The sequence below is a fragment of the Propithecus coquereli genome, unplaced genomic scaffold (assembly GCF_000956105.1).
Source record: "Propithecus coquereli isolate 6110/MARCELLA unplaced genomic scaffold, Pcoq_1.0 Scaffold121, whole genome shotgun sequence".
Taxonomy (NCBI): domain Eukaryota; kingdom Metazoa; phylum Chordata; class Mammalia; order Primates; family Indriidae; genus Propithecus; species Propithecus coquereli.
The window spans coordinates 5,138,048-5,156,802 of record NW_012136192.1 but is presented as its reverse complement, the minus strand read 5'-3'; the positions used below and the strand labels follow the sequence as shown (position 1 = coordinate 5,156,802).

Here is an 18,755-nt window from a genome sequence, read left to right as displayed (position 1 = left end):
CTGCCAAGAAGGTATCCATAAAAGTCAAGATAGTTCTGAGGTTCCTACAGCTTCAAGGCTTTTTAAAATTTGAATATTTCTGCTAAAATTCAACCAATCCTTTGCTAAAAAAAAAATTCAGACACCCAGTTTATTCTTATACCTATTGAGAGCATTTGAATCTTTTGTTTGTTACAAAGTTTTTCTGCAAAGAACCAGTGAGTGTGAAAGTAGCCATAGATAATAGACAATACATAAATACTACTTAGGCTTTGCAGGCAATATGGTCTCTGTTGTAACTACCCCAAACTGCTGTTGTGATATAAAAGAGGCCCGAGACAATACAATACAACTTTGTTTACAAAATCAGGCAGTGGGCTGGATTTGTCCCACAGGCTGTTCTTTGCTGAGCCCTGGTCTGAGCTAGTTCTATCTAGTAGGAACTAGGTGGATCAAGAAGAGGAAATAAAACTTAAATCAGCAGATACTACTTGTGAGGATGTGATAAAACTTAGACCATTACGAATTGGCGAGTAAAACCCAACCTACGAGCACGTTGTACTAGAATTGGGAGGGGATACACTAGATGACTAGATGAATCCTGGCCATGGTGAATTTCCATTCGAACAAGGTAGAAAGACAGGTGGGAGGGGGGAAGGGCGGGAAGGGTATATTCACACCTAATGGGTGCGGGGCTGGCTGTCTGGGAGATGGGCATGCTTGTAGCTCTGACTCGGGTGGGGCAAAGGCAATATATCTAACCTGAATGTTTGTACCCCCATAATATTCTGAAAAAAATTAATAAAATAAAAAGTAATAAAGAAAGACAGGCAGGCTAGTGGGTCCGCAGTACTGGAGGAAGTAAGAGCCAATGGAGTGTAGGGGTGAGAGACCTACTGGTTGGACTGATCACGCTGGCATTCACAGAGAAGGCGCTCTGGCTAAACAGGAGCAGGGGTTTAGTGGATTAGTCACAACGGGCCATTAATCTCTGCTAAACATGTGAGTTGAGCCACATAGGGTTCAGGTGGATCAAAACAAGGTGGAAAAACACAGCAGGAGCAAAGGCCCAGGTAAGTGTGTGCAAGGCGTCTTTGTAGAACAGTGAGTTTGCAAATTGCAGCAAAGTTGGAAGCTCAGTTTATGGCATATCATGGAAGACTTTTAAACATCACTTTCAACAGTATGAACTCTTTTTTTTTTTTTTTTACAGTACTGAGAGTTTCTGAGCTTCTGGTAAAATATTTCCTACAAAGCAGGTAACTCAAAGAATACTCCTCCTTTACAAACAAGCTGTGGCTGGCTGCATCTCCTATATTATACATGTGATGCTACTCATGAGTCACATTTATTAAGCCATTATTATCTGCCTGATAACATATGAAGTGCTTTACTTTCATATGTAATTTAACACACACACACACAAAATCATTGAAGGGGTTGTGTATCCCCATTTTACAGATTAGAAGACTGAGATGTGGAAGTAGTTAACTTACTTAAAGCCAACCAGCATGCAAGAGGCAACTTATAGATTTAAACCTAGCTCTTAATCATTCTCAGTGCAAGCTATATGGCTTATCAGCGCATTTACACATATTTCTGCATTTTAATAGTTAAATAAAACATTTTTAAAACCTCACTTCTAAATTGTCTCTCTCAGTGTTTCTGCTACTCAAAAAAACCCAATGATATGATTACATTTCTCAACTTTATCTTTCTACTAATTATTTTTTAAGAGCACTGGATTAATAATGAAAGAATTCTAAATTTAAAAGATATAAGCATTTGTCCAAATTTTATCCAATTTGAGCTCACTGATTTATCATAAAATTGTGATTTTTTATCAATGTCATATCTATGTATATAACTAATTTCACATTATTTTTCCTACATTTTAGGTATACTTTGCTTTAATACACACAAACCATATATTTATCTCATGAATTTTTTTGTCAAATAATGTTATATAATTTCAAATAAGTAAAAATGCTCATATAAACAAAAGCCCAGAAGGAAACAAGCCAGGATATTAGCAATAGCTGTATTACAGTTATATGATTAGAGGTGATTTGTTTCCTTTTCTCTTTTTTCTAAATTATTTAAAATTGGGTTATATTAGTGTTATAATTTTAAAATGTAATCCTACAAAAATGTTCTCTTTAAAAAAGGGAGCTTATGAAACAACACTTTGGGATCTAATAACCAACAAATAAAAGAATTTCCAAATGCAAAAAGTGACTATGTTTCATGAAAGTTTCATGATGCTGGGTCACATGTACTTAAAGATATTCAGTCTCATTAAATCTCTGGGATATAATATCAGGCTATCTGGTGTGGGTCTATCTACAGCTTCTCTCAGTTCAGTCATTGTAAGAGAAACAGGAGTAGGGGTTTAGTGGATTAGTCACAACAGGCCATTAATCTCTGCATTCTCCCTTGTAATCCAGCCTCTACCAACGTGATTGGGGGGAAAAGAAAATCCCACGCAAAACCCAAATACTCGGAAAAGCTCTAAAGCAAGCTCCCTAGAGCCCGACATACTCAGGTCACAGTTTGCTTATCTTTACTTAACATCAATACAGCATTTATCATCTCTCCTACTGCTTGCTGGTTTTTCTTTTATGCCTTTTGGTAAAATACTCAGATCAGATATATTTGAAAAGGAACCATGCTGCAATCCCAAGAATAGCTCAGCATTTAATTATCATTTAAAAAATCCTTCTCTCAAGTGTGTATGAAACATAAATCAAAGCCATGTTTTCATGTTGCAAATGGGTTGAAAAAACATGATTAAGGTTATAATGTGCACAAATTAGTGCTTGGGGAAGCTGGCGAGACTGAACAATGAAAAGGAAATAGAGTAGCCAAATTCTAATAAAAATGAGTGACCAAGTCCAAAACATGCAGGGTAAATATTGTATCTTTTATTATAAATGGATTGAACCATGATACCTCGCTTCTTTATTGCTCTGGCCAATGACCCGACATTTACTAATGTATTAAGCAGGAAAAACAACAAGCAAACTCCTGAATCGGGGTTCTGTTTATGCCACTGCTGTCAAGGTGTAATATTTACTGGATTATTAGAGACCTAACACCTACATTAGAGGCCTGGATGATTTTAAACCACAGTTATAAAATGAAAATATGGGATACTAAATTTTTTAAAAAATTATTAAAGCAAAATGTGAGCCAGACCCAATAAATTGTCTCTGAAAATCATTCTATGAAAAGGCATGATTGTCTTCCTTCTTTACCTTTAAAATATTCCCCAAACATCCTACTTTCCCCTAGTGAATCAAATTCAACCAACCTTAACTGATTATGTGCTACGTGCAGACATTGTGCTAAACACTTTCACATGCGTTGGCTCATTTAATCCCATGTTTTACACAATATTGCCAAATTCCTTCCTAATTTTGCTCAACCTGCCTTTTGTTCTTTTAGCTTCAGCCATAACGAAGACAAAAATCACCACGTATCAAGTGTATTTTATGTGCTAAGCACCATGCTACATTTTTTCAAAATTTCAATCTCCCTTAACTCCAAAGATAGGTGTTATTACCTCCGGTTTACAAATGAGGATACTGAGCCTTAGTTAGGGATATTAAGTAACTTCCCAAGGTCACCAATGAGTAACAGCAGAGTTGAGATTAAATAAAACTTAATATACAATGTTTTCAATAAATGCTTTTATGTAGTAGTGAATGATGACCTCTACACTCTTTCCCAGGGTCTTACTAGAGGGCTACAAGATCATCATTCTACAAATATTTGGATTACTTTCTCATATGCCTTATCTTATGCTTGCCCATCTAGAAAGTCATTTGTCATTTTTCTGTTCACTCACAGTCTTGAAAGTTCTTCTTGTACTACAATTTTGTTGCCTTGACATTTCAAAAACTGGAAAAGTTTAGCATCAACAGCAATTTAGATAATTTTCTGTGGAAGTCTCTTAATACCATAAAGTTCCTAAGTTGTAACAGGACCTAGAAATTACTTCGTGCAATATCCCTGTTTAAAAGGAGAAACTGGAACCCAGAGCAGTCAAATTAATTCCTCTATGCAACAGAGATAACACTAAATACGACATGTCCTAACTTCCATCCTAATAATCTTTTCAGTGAACCACCTGATTCTCTCTTTCCTACAGTTTATAAAAATATACCCTAGGAACAATACTTAAGAAGTCTCAAAATTCTAGACCTAGAAAAGGTATTTGTTTATTCTCAACGAGTTTCCCGTCTCTGATCTAACTTGTAAAGCAAAATAACATCTTGCATCACATGGCTATTTAGCTTTTGCGCAATAGTTTCTGGGGTGGGTCATTGTTGAAAAGATCTCTGAAAGTTTAATCACTATTCTACATACTTGCTTACTCTCTCAAGGACTCCAAATGTATTTCTGGAGCCTTATAAACAGATTATACATTATGTATAATTATCACCATATTATATCCATTGTGTATGCCTACATATTAGGCATATATTATATCCATCATATTATGGATATAATATGGTAAAACCATAAAAAAATACATACTGTTTAACCCAGTAATCACAATATTGGGATTATTTTAAACAAATAATTCAATAAAAATAAGTATTTACAGTCATGAAAACAAATGCCAAAAAATGTCATAAACTAGAAACAACATAGATGCTCAAAAACAGAATGAAAGATAAACATAAATAATGCTATTTTAGGTGAATAAACTATTGTGGAAATATAACAAGAAAATCATGAATATTAAAGTGGCAGATACTAGCTAATTGTTCACCAAACCATTTTCCCTTTGCTCATGGCCGCAAGGCTTGCCTACGACTCCCGAGCTCCTTTGCAAGAAAATGTGATCATGCGATTGACCAGAAATCATGCACAGCTTTCCTTCTTGGCCCATAAAAGCCTCCCCCATGATCTTCCTCCACACTTTTTCCTCCATCTGTTGATGCTGTTGCCCGGGACAACTTTGGAAATCATGTCTTAGAGATAGCAGAGCCCGCATCAGCCTTGAGATTCCCGAGTCACTACAAAAGACAAGATTTTTCTCTCTTTTATTTCTTCCCCCTCACCAAGCACCTGCACACGCACACACACACACACACACACACACACACACACACACAGACACCAACTGGACAATTAATGTGAATAAGAAGTAAGCTTCTATTGTGTTATGTCACTGAGATTGTGGAATTTATCTGTCACAGATCCTAGGATATCCTGAACTGACCCAACTAGGAAGCAACGTGGGAAAATACTTCAGATATAATGTAAAGGTTTTAAAAAAGGTACAAGTTGGAAAAGTCACAATTTCAAAATTTGATAAATAAAAATTTGGTCTATGGAAAATCATTTTTCCCTTAATTTTCTTTGATACTCTTGCATTATATTTTGCATTATAAACTGCAAAATAAACTCTGATTCTCAGCATCACTCACATTTGCAACATTAAACTACTTTTGCATATACAAGTGCCTGTCTTACAGAGAGCGCTGATCAAGAAGGAGCATCTCACTTGAATACATGATTAGCCTAACGGCCAATGCATAAACAAAACTCTCATTTGTTAATTTGTTCAATACATCTTACCTTTTGATGTGGCACATTACAAGACTTTACCTGGCTTATCAAGCTCTAATTTCTGCAGGTCTAAAAGCAGAAGAAAAAAAAAAGGCTGCACCAATTCATGAACTTAAAATTGTATTCAGCTCTCATTTAGCCACTGCAACACAGCACTAAAACAAACTAAAAGGCCACAGAGAACTTCACCATGGTGGAAAATCAGGAATGGAACTTGTTACAGATATAAAAAAATAATGATTTCACTACTTTATATTCCATTCTACAGAGGTTTGAGTCACTGCAACGTAGAGCTGGTATCATTACGGTGCATTACAGGAAGATTTAGACAGCAAATGACATACTTCTATTCACACCCAGGGCATACGATAGAAATTTAATACCCACAGATGCCTCGCTTTCTATAATCTCTAAACATCTACTGAGAAGTTAGCGGTAGGGCCTTTTTTCTATAACATCCCTTTAGTTCTTTTTTCTGTAATTAAAATAACAAGCAAACAACCAACCACAAATTATGCACTGACCACTTCCTTACAGGCGTAAAGATTAACTTTACAGGCAGAATTCCCAGCCAAAGACAGCAAATCCACCCTCTTCTCTCAATTCCTAGGCTCCTGACTCTTTTCAAGAAAGAGTCAGCTATACCACAATTCTGTTACAAAAGGCCACAGAGAAGTAATGTTTTCTGACACAGGACTGAAAACACCAAAGAGACCAGAGGCTTTTCCTGTATTGCTCCGCATCAAGACTAAAACGTGGTGTAGGCTATTCTCCTAAAGCGCTCTAGTTCAATCCTAACTAAAGAACAGTGAGCTTTCTAAAGTGTTGGTTTCTCCCAAGCTGGAACTCAGTAAGAAATCACCATGTCCTAAGCACTCTCCTCTAATAGAAACAGGGATGACACAGAGAAAGCAACAGCAATGCATCCGCTGATCCTTAGGTACCCACTTCAAGTCTTGAGTGTGGTGTCATAGGACACAAAGGAGCCGAATTACATTTTAAACAACTGTAAGTGCCCCAAAAAAGGATGGTTCCTCAAAAGGAGACACACATCAAGTCTGAAAAGGAAATAGAAAACTATCAAATATGTTGCTCATTGGGAAGCTTCCCTTTCTCGGTGATTCTTTTCACGTTCAAAACCCTACATGCTGTAGAGGCAAGACAGCAGCTGACAGAGATGTCTTCTTCATCTCTCCCCATTCCTAGCCTCAGATCTTGTGCCCCAGGCTCCTGTGAGGGATGGAAAGCCATTCTAAGTCATTCCTTGTTATTCACTTAGGCATTAATTCAGCCATTCATTATTGAGTATCTTCTAAATGCCAGGCGCTGGGTTGGGCAATGGGAAATTAAAACCCCACAATATTTGTGTATTACTGCATACACATTGTGTAAGGGCCAAGATCATGGCTGTTCGGTTTGCTACATTTTATTTTATGCCTGGCCCAGTATGTGTCTCATAGGAGGCATTCATTAGCATTTGTGGAATAAACAAACACATTAAACACTGAGGGGAAAACAACCCTTTCCTCGATATGTTACCTTATTTGTTCATTTCAAGAATCCTATGAGGTATTTATTATTACTCCAACCTCTGGGAGGAGGAAAGGTCTATCTGTGCTCATTCAATCAGCACTGCCACCAGAATGGTTTTCCTTGAGGGTAAAAGGTAGCTGTGTGTGTAGCGGAGAGAGGGGGGAGCGGAAAGGGAATATGTTGACTTATATCCCTCAGTAAATGTGTTTATTCCAACTCTGGCATTGCTGCCAAATGTGCTGCAAAGCCAGCAAGACTTGGCTCCGGAAAACCCACCTGAAAGTCACAGGCCTCATTTCCTACTGCCAGCCCCTTCAGCCACTGGGCATGAAATATTGGACAAAGTTAAAGATTAATTTTTCATTTGCTGTGACTAAAGTGCCATGTCTCCCAGATCGGGAAGCAAAGGCATTTGTAGGCTGTTTCCTTCGTAACCACTGATAATCTTTCCACTGCCATCCCGACGGCACCTTAATGCAAACGTAATCAAATCCAGACACTGGCAATCCCATTACCGGCCCAATCTTGCTAATAAAGAGCAATTATGGCTTTGCTATAAGCGCCATCCTAGACCATTTCTTATCACCCAAAGCCCCCTACCCCAAGCCCTGAATGCTCGAAATTCTTTTAAGTTCTGTTTAAGGTTACATAGAATGAAAACTGCGAGAAGAAAAACAGCTATAGAAAAGATTCACTAATTAAAGAGAATAAGATGATAATTGACATATGGCAAAATCCAGGATTAACAAATAGAGTTCTGGATCTTTCTCCTAAGCTGTAAAAACATAGCGATAAACTACGTAAAGAGAGAAACTATGTAATCTACATCTAGGTTACCTCAAAAGCTTTTGAGAAGCCACCTGGAACCTGGAACCAGAAACCACACTGGAAAATGACTAGTGATGTAGACTACATGGAGCACAGCTGGACCAAAGCCAAAAGATTTAGCCCTGACTGGTTTGTTCTTAATAAAGAGAAGGCTGCAAACCGCATACTCTCTTGGGCCTTAAAGTATGGCTTTCCAGTACAGAGGGGCACTGGCTGATTTTTACTACTGGCATTATTATTTGCAAGGCATTACTGGTATTGAAATCATATATTCTAAACACTCCTTCCATCTCAATCTCATCAGTCCCGCACCACTCTTTAGTTGCTGCCATATTGACCTCTTGACGGTCCCCTGAATTTATCACATACATTTGTAAATACTGTTTCCTATGATCATTCCTCCCCCATCTCATTTCTCCTAGTTAAATCGGCCCAAATCTTCCACGCCAACTCTTCAGCACCCTTTGAGATGCAGCCCAAGCATCCTCTAACTAACACTATTTATTCTCTTTCGTCTACTCTTCCTACCTCCAGGATGAATCAGATGTCCCTTCTCTGTGTCCCCTTTTATTACCAACACTTTCTGTATCTCTTTTTATTATAATACTTATCGCATTCTGTTGTAACTACTAATGTTTTAAAAATCAATCTCTAGTCGAGGAAAAGGTCAGTGTCTTACTTATTCTTGTTGGATCCCAGTTCCTGATGTATAGTTGCACCCTCAATAAATGTTGAATGATTAAGTGGACAAAGGAAAGCATTTCATTTTAGGTGTCTACACTCACTCTGTAGTAACTAGACCATGGAGAGGATAAAATGGGTCTATCAATTAGTTGACCATGTGTATATTCTCCCAAGTAAACATGCAGTCTATTGGAAATAAGAGTTGTGTAGGGTGTTATAAGGTAAAACTTCTGCAAAATGCTTCGTAGTGCTTCAAGCGTCTGTTTCATGTCAAATAGTGAAGCTATTGCTTGGCTCACAATTAATCTTCATGACATGATGAATGTATGGATGATTCATTTCTCTTAGTCTTCATCGAATGCTAAAGACATCATTATTATTATTCAAGCACAAAATTGAAGATATTTGCATTTGCATAACATGAAAATACCAAATCTCAAAGATCAGGGTAAATCAGGGCCACAAAAGATAGGAAAATGGCCTTTTTTTTTTAATCTGTCACTCAGAATGTCCCATAATGGCCTAACTGAGCTATTGAGCCAGGATATTTTTAATGGGTTTTGTGATCAAAAATAAAGGCTGACAAGAAAAGAGGACAAAGAGTTGGGTTTCTGAGTTATTGCTTATTACAATCAAAGTACAAAAGTATCTTAACTTGCACATGAACCTGATTATGTCATTTTTCTTAGCTTCCTCTTAGCTAGCTACTCATAACTAAAGATAAGATCTAAACTACTCATCTTAGCTTGCAAGCTCTTTCGCATTGGCCCCTGGTTATTTTTGTAACCCTGTCTCCTATCACTTATTCCAACCCATCTACTCCTTATGCCCATTTTACCATATTTCTGATATTTTGTTTTTTTCTATGAACACACTGTTCTTGACTCATGATATATCTTTTTCTCCTTTGTTCTTTTGAAATCTCATGCATTCTTCCAGGCCTAGTTCATATGTTTTCTCCTCTATAAATCATTCCCCTTCCCCACTTTCATCTACCAACAACAGACTTAATTGCTCCTGTTTTATATTCCCATCACATTTTGTACACACCTCTGCCATATAACATGTACTATCTTGCAAATGCTAAGGGCCAAGTATTATTCACTGTGATTCCACTGTCTGGCATACAGTACACTGTCAATACTTTTTCATTGAACATATGACTAAATGATTAAATAATGAGCTGCCATTTACAAGAACAGGTCCACAGTGTTAATAATAATTATTATTATTGATGATGATGATGATGATGACTTTATGGGCGCTGCTTCCGTTTACTGAGTGACTACTACATGCTGGGTACTATGGCAGGATCTTATGTACATTTTTCCCAGTCCTCATTTTACAGATGAGGAAGCTGAGGCTCAGAGGACTTAAATTACTTCCCCAAGACCACACAGAGAGTGAATGCCAAAGTTAGAAATCACATGTAGGCAGGTCTTGGTTCCAAAGCCCATGCTTGCTCTCAGATGATATGTACAATTTGGCCAGTGGTTACTGTATTCCAGATAACATGTTAGACATTTAAAAATAGTATTTTGTTATTTTTATAATTATCCCATAGTATCAACAACCTTGGGAGGTTCTCATCTCCATTTTACAGATGAGAAAGCTGGAACCTCTCCTCAGCTCTCCCTGCCCCCACCACCCCCCACACCCACAAAAAAACCCAACTCAACTGTCAACAATCCCAAATAGGCTACAAAGTATACGAAGTACAACAGTAGTTGTAGACATGCACCACAAATTTAAAATCCAAAGAAACATTAGAATATAAAACAAGTTTTAACCAGGTTCAATCTATTGAATCAATACAAAGATTTATAGTAAAAAAGAAAAATCACAAAAAGAATGACTATATTGGGACACTCCATATTCTCTTAATTCAATAGCTTTCTAAGTGGTCTCACCCCAACTTTCCAGTATTTCCCGAAGTGAATCTTTTGTTTCAGCTGGGACTGCCCTCTCTGTACAGCCACTCATTTCTATTCCTCCCCCTTTGATGACGTGGTCCCTTCTGTCTCTTTTATCCCAGCCTCCAACGTTAATCTAATGTCTTCCTTTTATTTCATGTCTGGACTTCATCCTTCTATAGAATTTATGTCTCTTATAAACAATTAGGCATTATTCTTATTATTTTATACCACAATACATCTTGGCATTGCAACTTTGTTTTTATAATTATATCTTTAAAATTAAGCATTGTTCATATTATTTTATATCACTCTAGACTATGTGTATATATCTCAATTTTGCTTTTACAACTATATCTTAAGCAGAGATCACTCCATAGTATAGTAAAGACATAGATACTTTACATTTGCATAGCATAAAGGATGATTAGGATTGCTCTGTCATGTTTCCCTCAATAAATCTTTGAAACAGGCAAAGCAAATATAATTTTCATTTTGCAGATGAGGAAATTGAGACTCTGAGAGGTCAAGAGAATTGCCCAAAGTCATACACATAATTAAGGCAGAGTTGTATTGCAAGGTGAGTCTTCTGATTTCATACTCTTTGTATTACATAATGGCTTGTTGCCACACACATTTATGGTACCTGGACCTCTTTTGGATCTAAACCCTAGGTCCAAACATGTAATGCTTAATTAAAGTGGTAAGTTGAGATGTTAGTTACTGACTTAGGATGGCAATCGAACTCCTCTCCCCACCCAAGGGAATGTTTCTCCACATTGACTTTTCTTTTTCCCCTTGGAATTTTATATAACTCAGGGAGACTTTCTTGACGACCTAAAGAGTTTCATCTATGATGATAGCTGTGTGGCAGTGATTGGGCTATATGACATCATGTGGGAAACTGGATTTAAAGAAACTGTATTGCTAATGAGACAATCAGATGAGTAGTCTTTGGGTGGGGCTCTTTTTTATTTAATGGGATGTCCTATATCAAGCCATATTGAAAGCATATGCAGTTTGACATTTCGGAAGCACCTTAAAATTGGGTCAATACCAAATTATAACATACCAGCAGAAAGAGAAAAATTCTGTTGATTTCCTGGGTAATAAGCATTACATGGTTTCCAGGTAATTTATTAAGCTTTCCAAGCTTCACCTCAGTATTCCAAGCTCACAAAGATAAGGTAGGTTACATTTACGACTATGCACCAAGGCTAAATGCTACCAGTGTCATACAAACATGAGAAGAAAAATTAGACATTTCAAAATTGTTTAGCCAAGGCCTCCTTGAAAATGAAAATCATGCTCAATGTTATACAATGTGCTTGCTGAAGATTCTTTCCTTTTTGCTTTTAAATCAGTTGACTTGGAAGGAAGTAAAAGCTCTATTCTACCATGAACTAAACCTATACAATGTCAGATTTGCAGGAAATAAGTAATGATATTATTGTGTGCTTACTATGTGTCAGATAGTGCTAAGTGAAAATCATTGAACATACAATTTCATTTAATCCATATAACAAACGTGCACTATTATTCTCTTTCTACAAAGAAACTACAGTTAAACCATTTTAATTTTCAGATTAAGAAAAGAATGCACTGAATATTCCTTGCTTATAATGACTGTTGATCATTAAATGCTGAGGAGCACTTGGGTAATAGTCTCATCTGTTTGATTGACAGGTGCAGCTCAAATGCTACCTTAATTCTAGCTCTAAACTGTAAGCTCCTTAAACTTTCACTTCCAAGTTCTCTAAGATTTACATCCACTTACCCAATTTATGATTTCAATTGAAGACATCGAAATAAAAAAAATTATTGAGTAAAATATTTGAAAGGAATCTTGAACCAAAACAGAAATGATACACTAAATTTTGCCTCTGTTAGACCTGGGTGTGAATCCTCCAGGCTGAACCTCTGCGGGCTTTGGTTGCCTCATCTGTGAAATTAACCCACAAATTCTATGAATGGATTAGTTAAAATATATTCAATATATGTAAAATACGTGAAAGCACCACCTAATTCAAATTGTTATTGTTAGTATTATGAATAAACTGACAAAGAAGTAAAGTTACATAAGGAGGAAGTAGGATGAGTTGTATAAATTAAATCAGGCAGCTCTCTTTTGACCAAGGAATTTTCTCCTCGTGCTGCTAAGCATACATTCTCGCTGATCTGAGCTGCTTTTGTAGGAAGGGAATGGTGTTCTTGCAGCACAGAGAAAAATCATTCTGTTTTTTTTTTTCTCTCTCTCTCTCTTCCTGTCTCTCTTTCTCCATTTTCTTCACAGACCCTGGCTACCTTGCATTATTAGTAAAGTGAGATCTGAGTTTAGCGTAAAGCAAGAAGTACTCCCAGATCATGGCATTCCTTCTTCATAGATATGATCTCCCAAATAAAAGACATGCATGCTACTTACCCAGCATCTAGCTAAGCCTGGCCCAACAGATCCCCAGTCCCATTTACCAACAGCTGCATCGAAACCAAATTATTAGTGCAGAGTCATCAACTATAGCAAGCTCAGGTGTCTGTACTTTAAGCAATGTGTTTAAACAGGCCCAGGGAGAAAACTCCTTGGGTATAGTTTTAATTTTGCAGGTGGAGTGGAGGGGGGTGGGAACCTTTGGTTAATAATATACTAAGCTACAAGGCACCAGTGTGTTCCTGAAAGCAAATGTCACCAAATGAAATTCAGTCAATATACCTTCCATAGGCCAAAGCTACTACCAACATTTTCCTCTACAAACTGTTTATACTGCAGACTTTTGCCGGCCTTCTCCAGTCTGGTATTCCTCAATAATAAAGCCAACCCCACCAATGCATCAATCATTGATGCCTGGTAACTCTGTAAGAATTAGCACCCATTTATTGGTCAGGACAATTCATCCCATGATGGTGAAGAGGTGCTTTGTTTATTAATTTTTTTTAAACTTAAGATTTAGTAGGTTCTATGATCACAGGGTTATATTCCTTTTGGTAGAACTCAGTCCTGAGTAAATTAAAACTGCAAATCATGGAAACAGAAATGAAAGACTCACTAAAGTCTCCCTGAGCCACAATTATTCAGTCTTAGTGCATTGCATTCCCATACATTCCAAGGCTGTTAGATGGGGAAAAGGAGTCTGAGTCCCCCAAACGGTAGCAATTGTGAGCCATAATTATATTACTAATAATCCTGACATACATAGGCATCATTGAATGAGTGGTTCTGCTTATAGGAGGAGTCCACCTTGGCCATGAGAAAGAATGGCCTTTTAAAGTTAAGTTTATGAATGTGTGAAATACAGAGTATATAATGTTGCATCTCTGCCTAAATGTCTTCATAAAGTGCAAATTAATGCAGATACTAAGTAGGCATTTGGAATGCTAACCTAGTTTTCTGTTTAGCTAATAGCTAGCAATTTTGCTTACACTTTTATCCTCTCATTACACAGCAATAATGATTATTTAGTAAATACATGTGAAAGGGCATGTACTCCATAGCACTCCTCCTGGGTTGGAAATAACCCCTTCCTAATGCTTCTATTTGAATAATTTAGTTGCTGATACATCAAATCAAATATAGCTGTGACAGGTATCCCACTAATGCCTCTTTTGGAGGCTGAGAACAGACCCTTTCTCAGCGTGTTCCCCTCTATGATTTCCTGGCCAAATTCAGGGTAAGGGCTGGGGACTAAGAAGATGCTGGAGGAAGTCCAGCATCTCAATCGATGTTAATCCTTTGCAAATCTTAAAGGTACTCAGATGGCCTGTCTGATTTGAAAATTATTTATGATGCTGGAGAGAAGTAGGGAAAGGCTATTTTATAACTGGTGAAATATCCTGGAACAAGGGAGAGAGTTTGAAATAGACATATAAAAGAGAAAGATGTAAAATGTGGCCTTGTGAGATACCACCCAGTCCATCCTTGGTCATAGGAGTGATATAAACCTTTACAAGTCACCTGAGAATTTTTATTTTTAGATGCAGGATGGAGTAAAAGAGGTCCCACTAGAGGAGTTGGCGTGACCCCAGAGCACTTTTTCTTGTCTGCCAGGTATACAACATATCTCATTAAAATATTATAGCGGGCCGGGCGCGGTGGCTCATGCCTGTAATCCTAGCACTTTGGGAGGCCGAGGCAGGCGGATTGTTTGAGCTCAGGAGTTCGAGACCAGCCTGAGCAAGAACAAGACCCCCTCTCTACTAAAAATAGAAAGAAATTAGCCAAACAACTAAATATATATATATATGAAAAGAATTAGGCGGGCATGGTGGCACATGCCTGTAGTCCCAGCTACTCGGGAGGCTGAGGCAGGAGGATCGCTCGAGCCCAGGAGTTGGAGGTTGCTGTGAGCTAGGCTGACACCACGGCACTCTGGCCTGGGCAAGAGAGTGAGACTCTGTCAAAAAAAAAAAAAAAAAAAAAATTATAGAGGTAAATTTCTTAGTAGGGCAGCTGAGCCCAAAACAGAATGATTTCTGATAACAGATTCCCATTCCTGCCCTGTGAGAAGAAAATTGAAACTGGATTGTGGTATTTGGAACTGGGCCCAGTGTGAGGGCAGAACAAGGGTTTCTAATATCCAGAATCAGGTCTGGTTTAGGGGGAGGGGGTTGACAGGGCTGAAGAAAGAGGCAAGACACATAGTCCATCCACCCCAATGCTGCTCAAATGTGTCTGCTCACAGGGGCAAGGTTCCTTCTTCCCTCTTCTGGTGACTTGCTGGGAAGTTGGCTGAGTCCCCAATTCTGCAGCGGGAATGCAGGCAGAAAGGAGCACTACAAATGGGCTTTGCCTTGGGTGTTTAAGTGGCAGTGTGAAGGGAAACGTGGGTGGGCGCTGTTGAGGGGAGGAGCCACTGAACTGGGGAATACGGCTGGTCTTGGGGCTTTCCCTGGCAGCGCCCTCCCGCAGAGCCCTCGCGTTCCCAATTCCCTGCACCAACAAAGACACTGCTCAAAAATGAGAATTTCTCCCTATACACACTCAGGCGCAGGTATGCACAAGCCCTGCCTCATTTGCCTCAACATCCTGGGTTCCCATTTGCTCCTAAAACCACAGATCAGCACAAGTTGCCTGAAATCAGTGAGTCTGAACCAGCATATCCTTGCCATTGGGCATTAAGAAATACCATGATCTAAAGTGGTATTTGTGACATTGTGTTGTTTCAGATGGTTTTTTTTTTCCCTTTTATTTGGGGGCAGAGGGGGTGTGTGCCAGCAGATTTTAAGCCATTACAATCAGTCCTGATGTGTTTGGGGAAGGCATGGAGGACATCGCTCTGGTCCCTGCTGGCACTCTCCAGTCCCGCATCCTCCTGCAGTCTCTCGAAAGTGCCTGGATACCAGAGCACAGCCCTGCATCCATTTTGCCAGTCAGGAACCACCGAGTTTGGGAACTTTGAAAGCCAGGGGATGGGGGCGGGGGTTGCCAAGGCTCGGGTTTGGGCGCCAGAGTTCTCAGCCAGGAAAGCAGTTGAAAATCAACACCCATCTGCTTCTTTCTCACCGCTTCCGCCTCTACCACCCCCCGCCCTGCCACCACCCTTCAGGACTCTACACAAATGCTAATTCCCACTAGACACACACAGACACACACACAACACACAAACACACCCCCCCCTCACACACACCCTTGGGCTTAGGAGGGTTTCGATTCTGAAGGCGGCAAACCCTAAGAGCCCAAAGGGTCTCTACCACCCCCTCCCCTTGCGCCGCACGTCTACACACAATAAAACCCTGTACAATCCAAACACCACGACATAACCCAAACCCGCCCGTGACTCCAGCGCGTCCCGTACCTGATATGCAGACGATGAAATTGGCTTGAAGAAGAAAAAGCACCTCCCAGACTATTTCCATCCTCTGATTCTCATTCCAAGTGCATCACTCGACGGGAAAACAGGGGGGGAAAGGGGGAGCCCGACACGGCACACACATACACACACGCGCACACTCCCGAGCGAGCGCGCACTCGCACTCCCACCCGACAGCCGGCCAGGGACAGTCACCCCCAAGATCAATATCGCAGTTTGAATTGTTCCTGCAAATCTCCCCTCGGGCTCGACGGATGTGCGCCCCAGATGTGCTGACACATGTCCGATGCCTCGCTGCCTCGGAGGTCTCCCCGCTCGCGCGTCTCTGCTCCTCGCACTCGCGGCGGAGACAGCACTAGCAGCGGCGGCGGCGGCAGCCACCTGAAGCCACCAGCGCTGGGCTCTTCCTGGAAAAACGAGACCCCGATCCGCCTGGCGCCCCAAGAAGACATAGACGATAGCCCCCCGCCGGGCCGCGCCGTGCAGTTCCGGGCTCCCGACAGCTCCGGGCTCGCTGGCTAAGCCCCGGCAGTCCGCGACAAGTTGCCCTCGAAGTCCGCCCCCCTCACCGAGGCATGGTCAGAGGGTGGCTGCTCCGCTCTGGGGCCTTTCTTCTCCTGCTTCCGGGGGGCGGGGGGAGGAGCAGACACAGCAGACAGACAGAGAAAGAGAGGCAGGGATTATTGCCCGAAACCGCCGGCCGGCAGCAGCCTCCGCCGACCCTCCCTGCTCCCCAAGTCCCCGCGCAGCCGGCCGCCTCCGAGCCGGGTTTGGGCCGCGCGTCCAGGGCGTCGAGTGGAACGTCTGGGCGCCGGGGACTGGGGTGCGTTGGGGCCCACGGGCTCCCCAAGTCGCGAGCGCGCTTTCTGCTCCTCTCCTATTTTCCTGGACTCCCCAGAACCCCCAGTTGCCTTGCTTCCATCGCCCGCAACTAGCGCCGCTGCCGAGATTTTCCGCAATGCAACTGCAGGGGTCGTTATTTCCTCGCCTACGGATCCCGACTCTTCCCGATTCGGAGAGGAGGGCAGGTGGGGGCGGGAGGAGGAGGAGGGGAGGAGGAGGAGAAGGAGAAGGAGGCGGCTCGGCCAGGTGAGCGTCCTCGCGGCCGCTGGGTGTCCCAAAGTCAGCCCTGGAGCCCGGCGCCCAGGGGCGGAGGCAGGAGGCCAGGGTGGGGAGCTGAGGCCGAACGCGGCCATAGGAGGAGGAGAAGGCTGGGCGACAGAGCTTCAGGCCACCTCGGCCACTGCCTCGGCCCCAGTCCCCAGAAGCCGCCTCCCTGCTCCTCCTCTGATACCCTCCAGGATTTTTGAGTTTCTCTCCTCCTTAAAAAGAACTTCGCGCCTGCCAGTCCGGCGCAGGAGACCCCGGCGGGACTCATCCTGGGAGTGCGGTGCAGCGCTTCCCTCTGCTGCGAAATATTGGGGATTTTTTTTTTTTTTTTTGCATAATTCATTCCCTGCCCTCTCCCTTTCGTCCCTCTCATGCCCCCTCCTCCTTCCCCCTTTCCGCTCCAGTGCCAGAACACTACTTACCCCAGAGTTCTCTTCTCTGTAGGTTCCTAGACCAGGTGCAACTCTTGCCTGCAAATCCCTACCTCCCTCCTCCCGAAAAGGGGGTGCGGGAATCGTCTTCCCAAGTCTGGGTGAGAGCAGCGGCTGCTGCCAACTGCGCCTTTGCTCAGCTCCGGCAGGATCCAAGACTATTGGAAAGCTGGGCTTTAGGGGAACAGGCTTCCCTTCTTGCCTATCTTTTACTCTGTTCTTTCGGGAAGCTCTAGCGCTTTGGAGGCTTTTGCTGGGCTCCAGGATACTCTCTGCCAACGACACTCAGCAGCTTCCCCTGAAGGAGGTTTCCCCACCAAACTCGCGCGCGCGCGCACACACTGCCCAGCGCCGGCTCTCCAAGGGCCCAGGGGGAAGGTAGGGGCGGCGCGAGCACCACCCACCACCCAGGCGGAGGCCGGAGCCGGCGGGTCCGCAGAAGGGGTGGCGGAGAGGCAGGCTGTCTGGAGCCCGGGAAGGACTGCACTGGGTTGCAGTGCGGATGCGGGGGACCTGGAAGGAAACCCTGCGCTCGGGACCGTTCGCCTAAGAGGGCTGGGAACGAAAGGGAAAGAAAAAATTGCAGCAGATTCGTGTCCTTCTATTGCTGCAGTAGTGGTGTGCGAAAGCCCAAACCTACCTCTTTGGGGGGTGCTGGAGACGAGGAGGGCACGGTACAGGGAATCCCTGGAAAGATCTCGGATTTCTCGACGCGCTTGTCCCGATTGCGAACTGTGACGTTGGGAGATTTTGCACAAGCGCGGATGGACACACACCAAACACAAACACACACATAACCCTCTGGGATTTTTTTTTTTTTTTTGTACTTTAAAATTTTTGATGTTTAGAAGTCATTTCGGTCTGAGATTCTGTCTAATAATTGCATAAAGGGT

At 41.7% G+C, this 18,755-nt stretch overlaps 1 protein-coding gene across 1 annotated transcript in view; it reads right to left on the bottom strand.

Moving 5' to 3' along the window:
- CA10 (carbonic anhydrase X) overlaps positions 1-18,236 on the bottom strand; it is a 520,157-nt gene extending 501,921 nt beyond the window's left edge. Inside the window, exons 1-2 of the mRNA XM_012665679.1 lie at positions 17,854-18,236; positions 16,307-16,938 (exon numbers count right to left, since the gene is read on the bottom strand). Coding sequence (XP_012521133.1) covers positions 16,307-16,367 — 61 coding nt within the window. The 5' untranslated portion in view covers positions 16,368-16,938; positions 17,854-18,236. The remainder of the gene's footprint in view (positions 1-16,306; positions 16,939-17,853) is intronic.
- Positions 18,237-18,755: the final 519 nt, after the last annotated feature.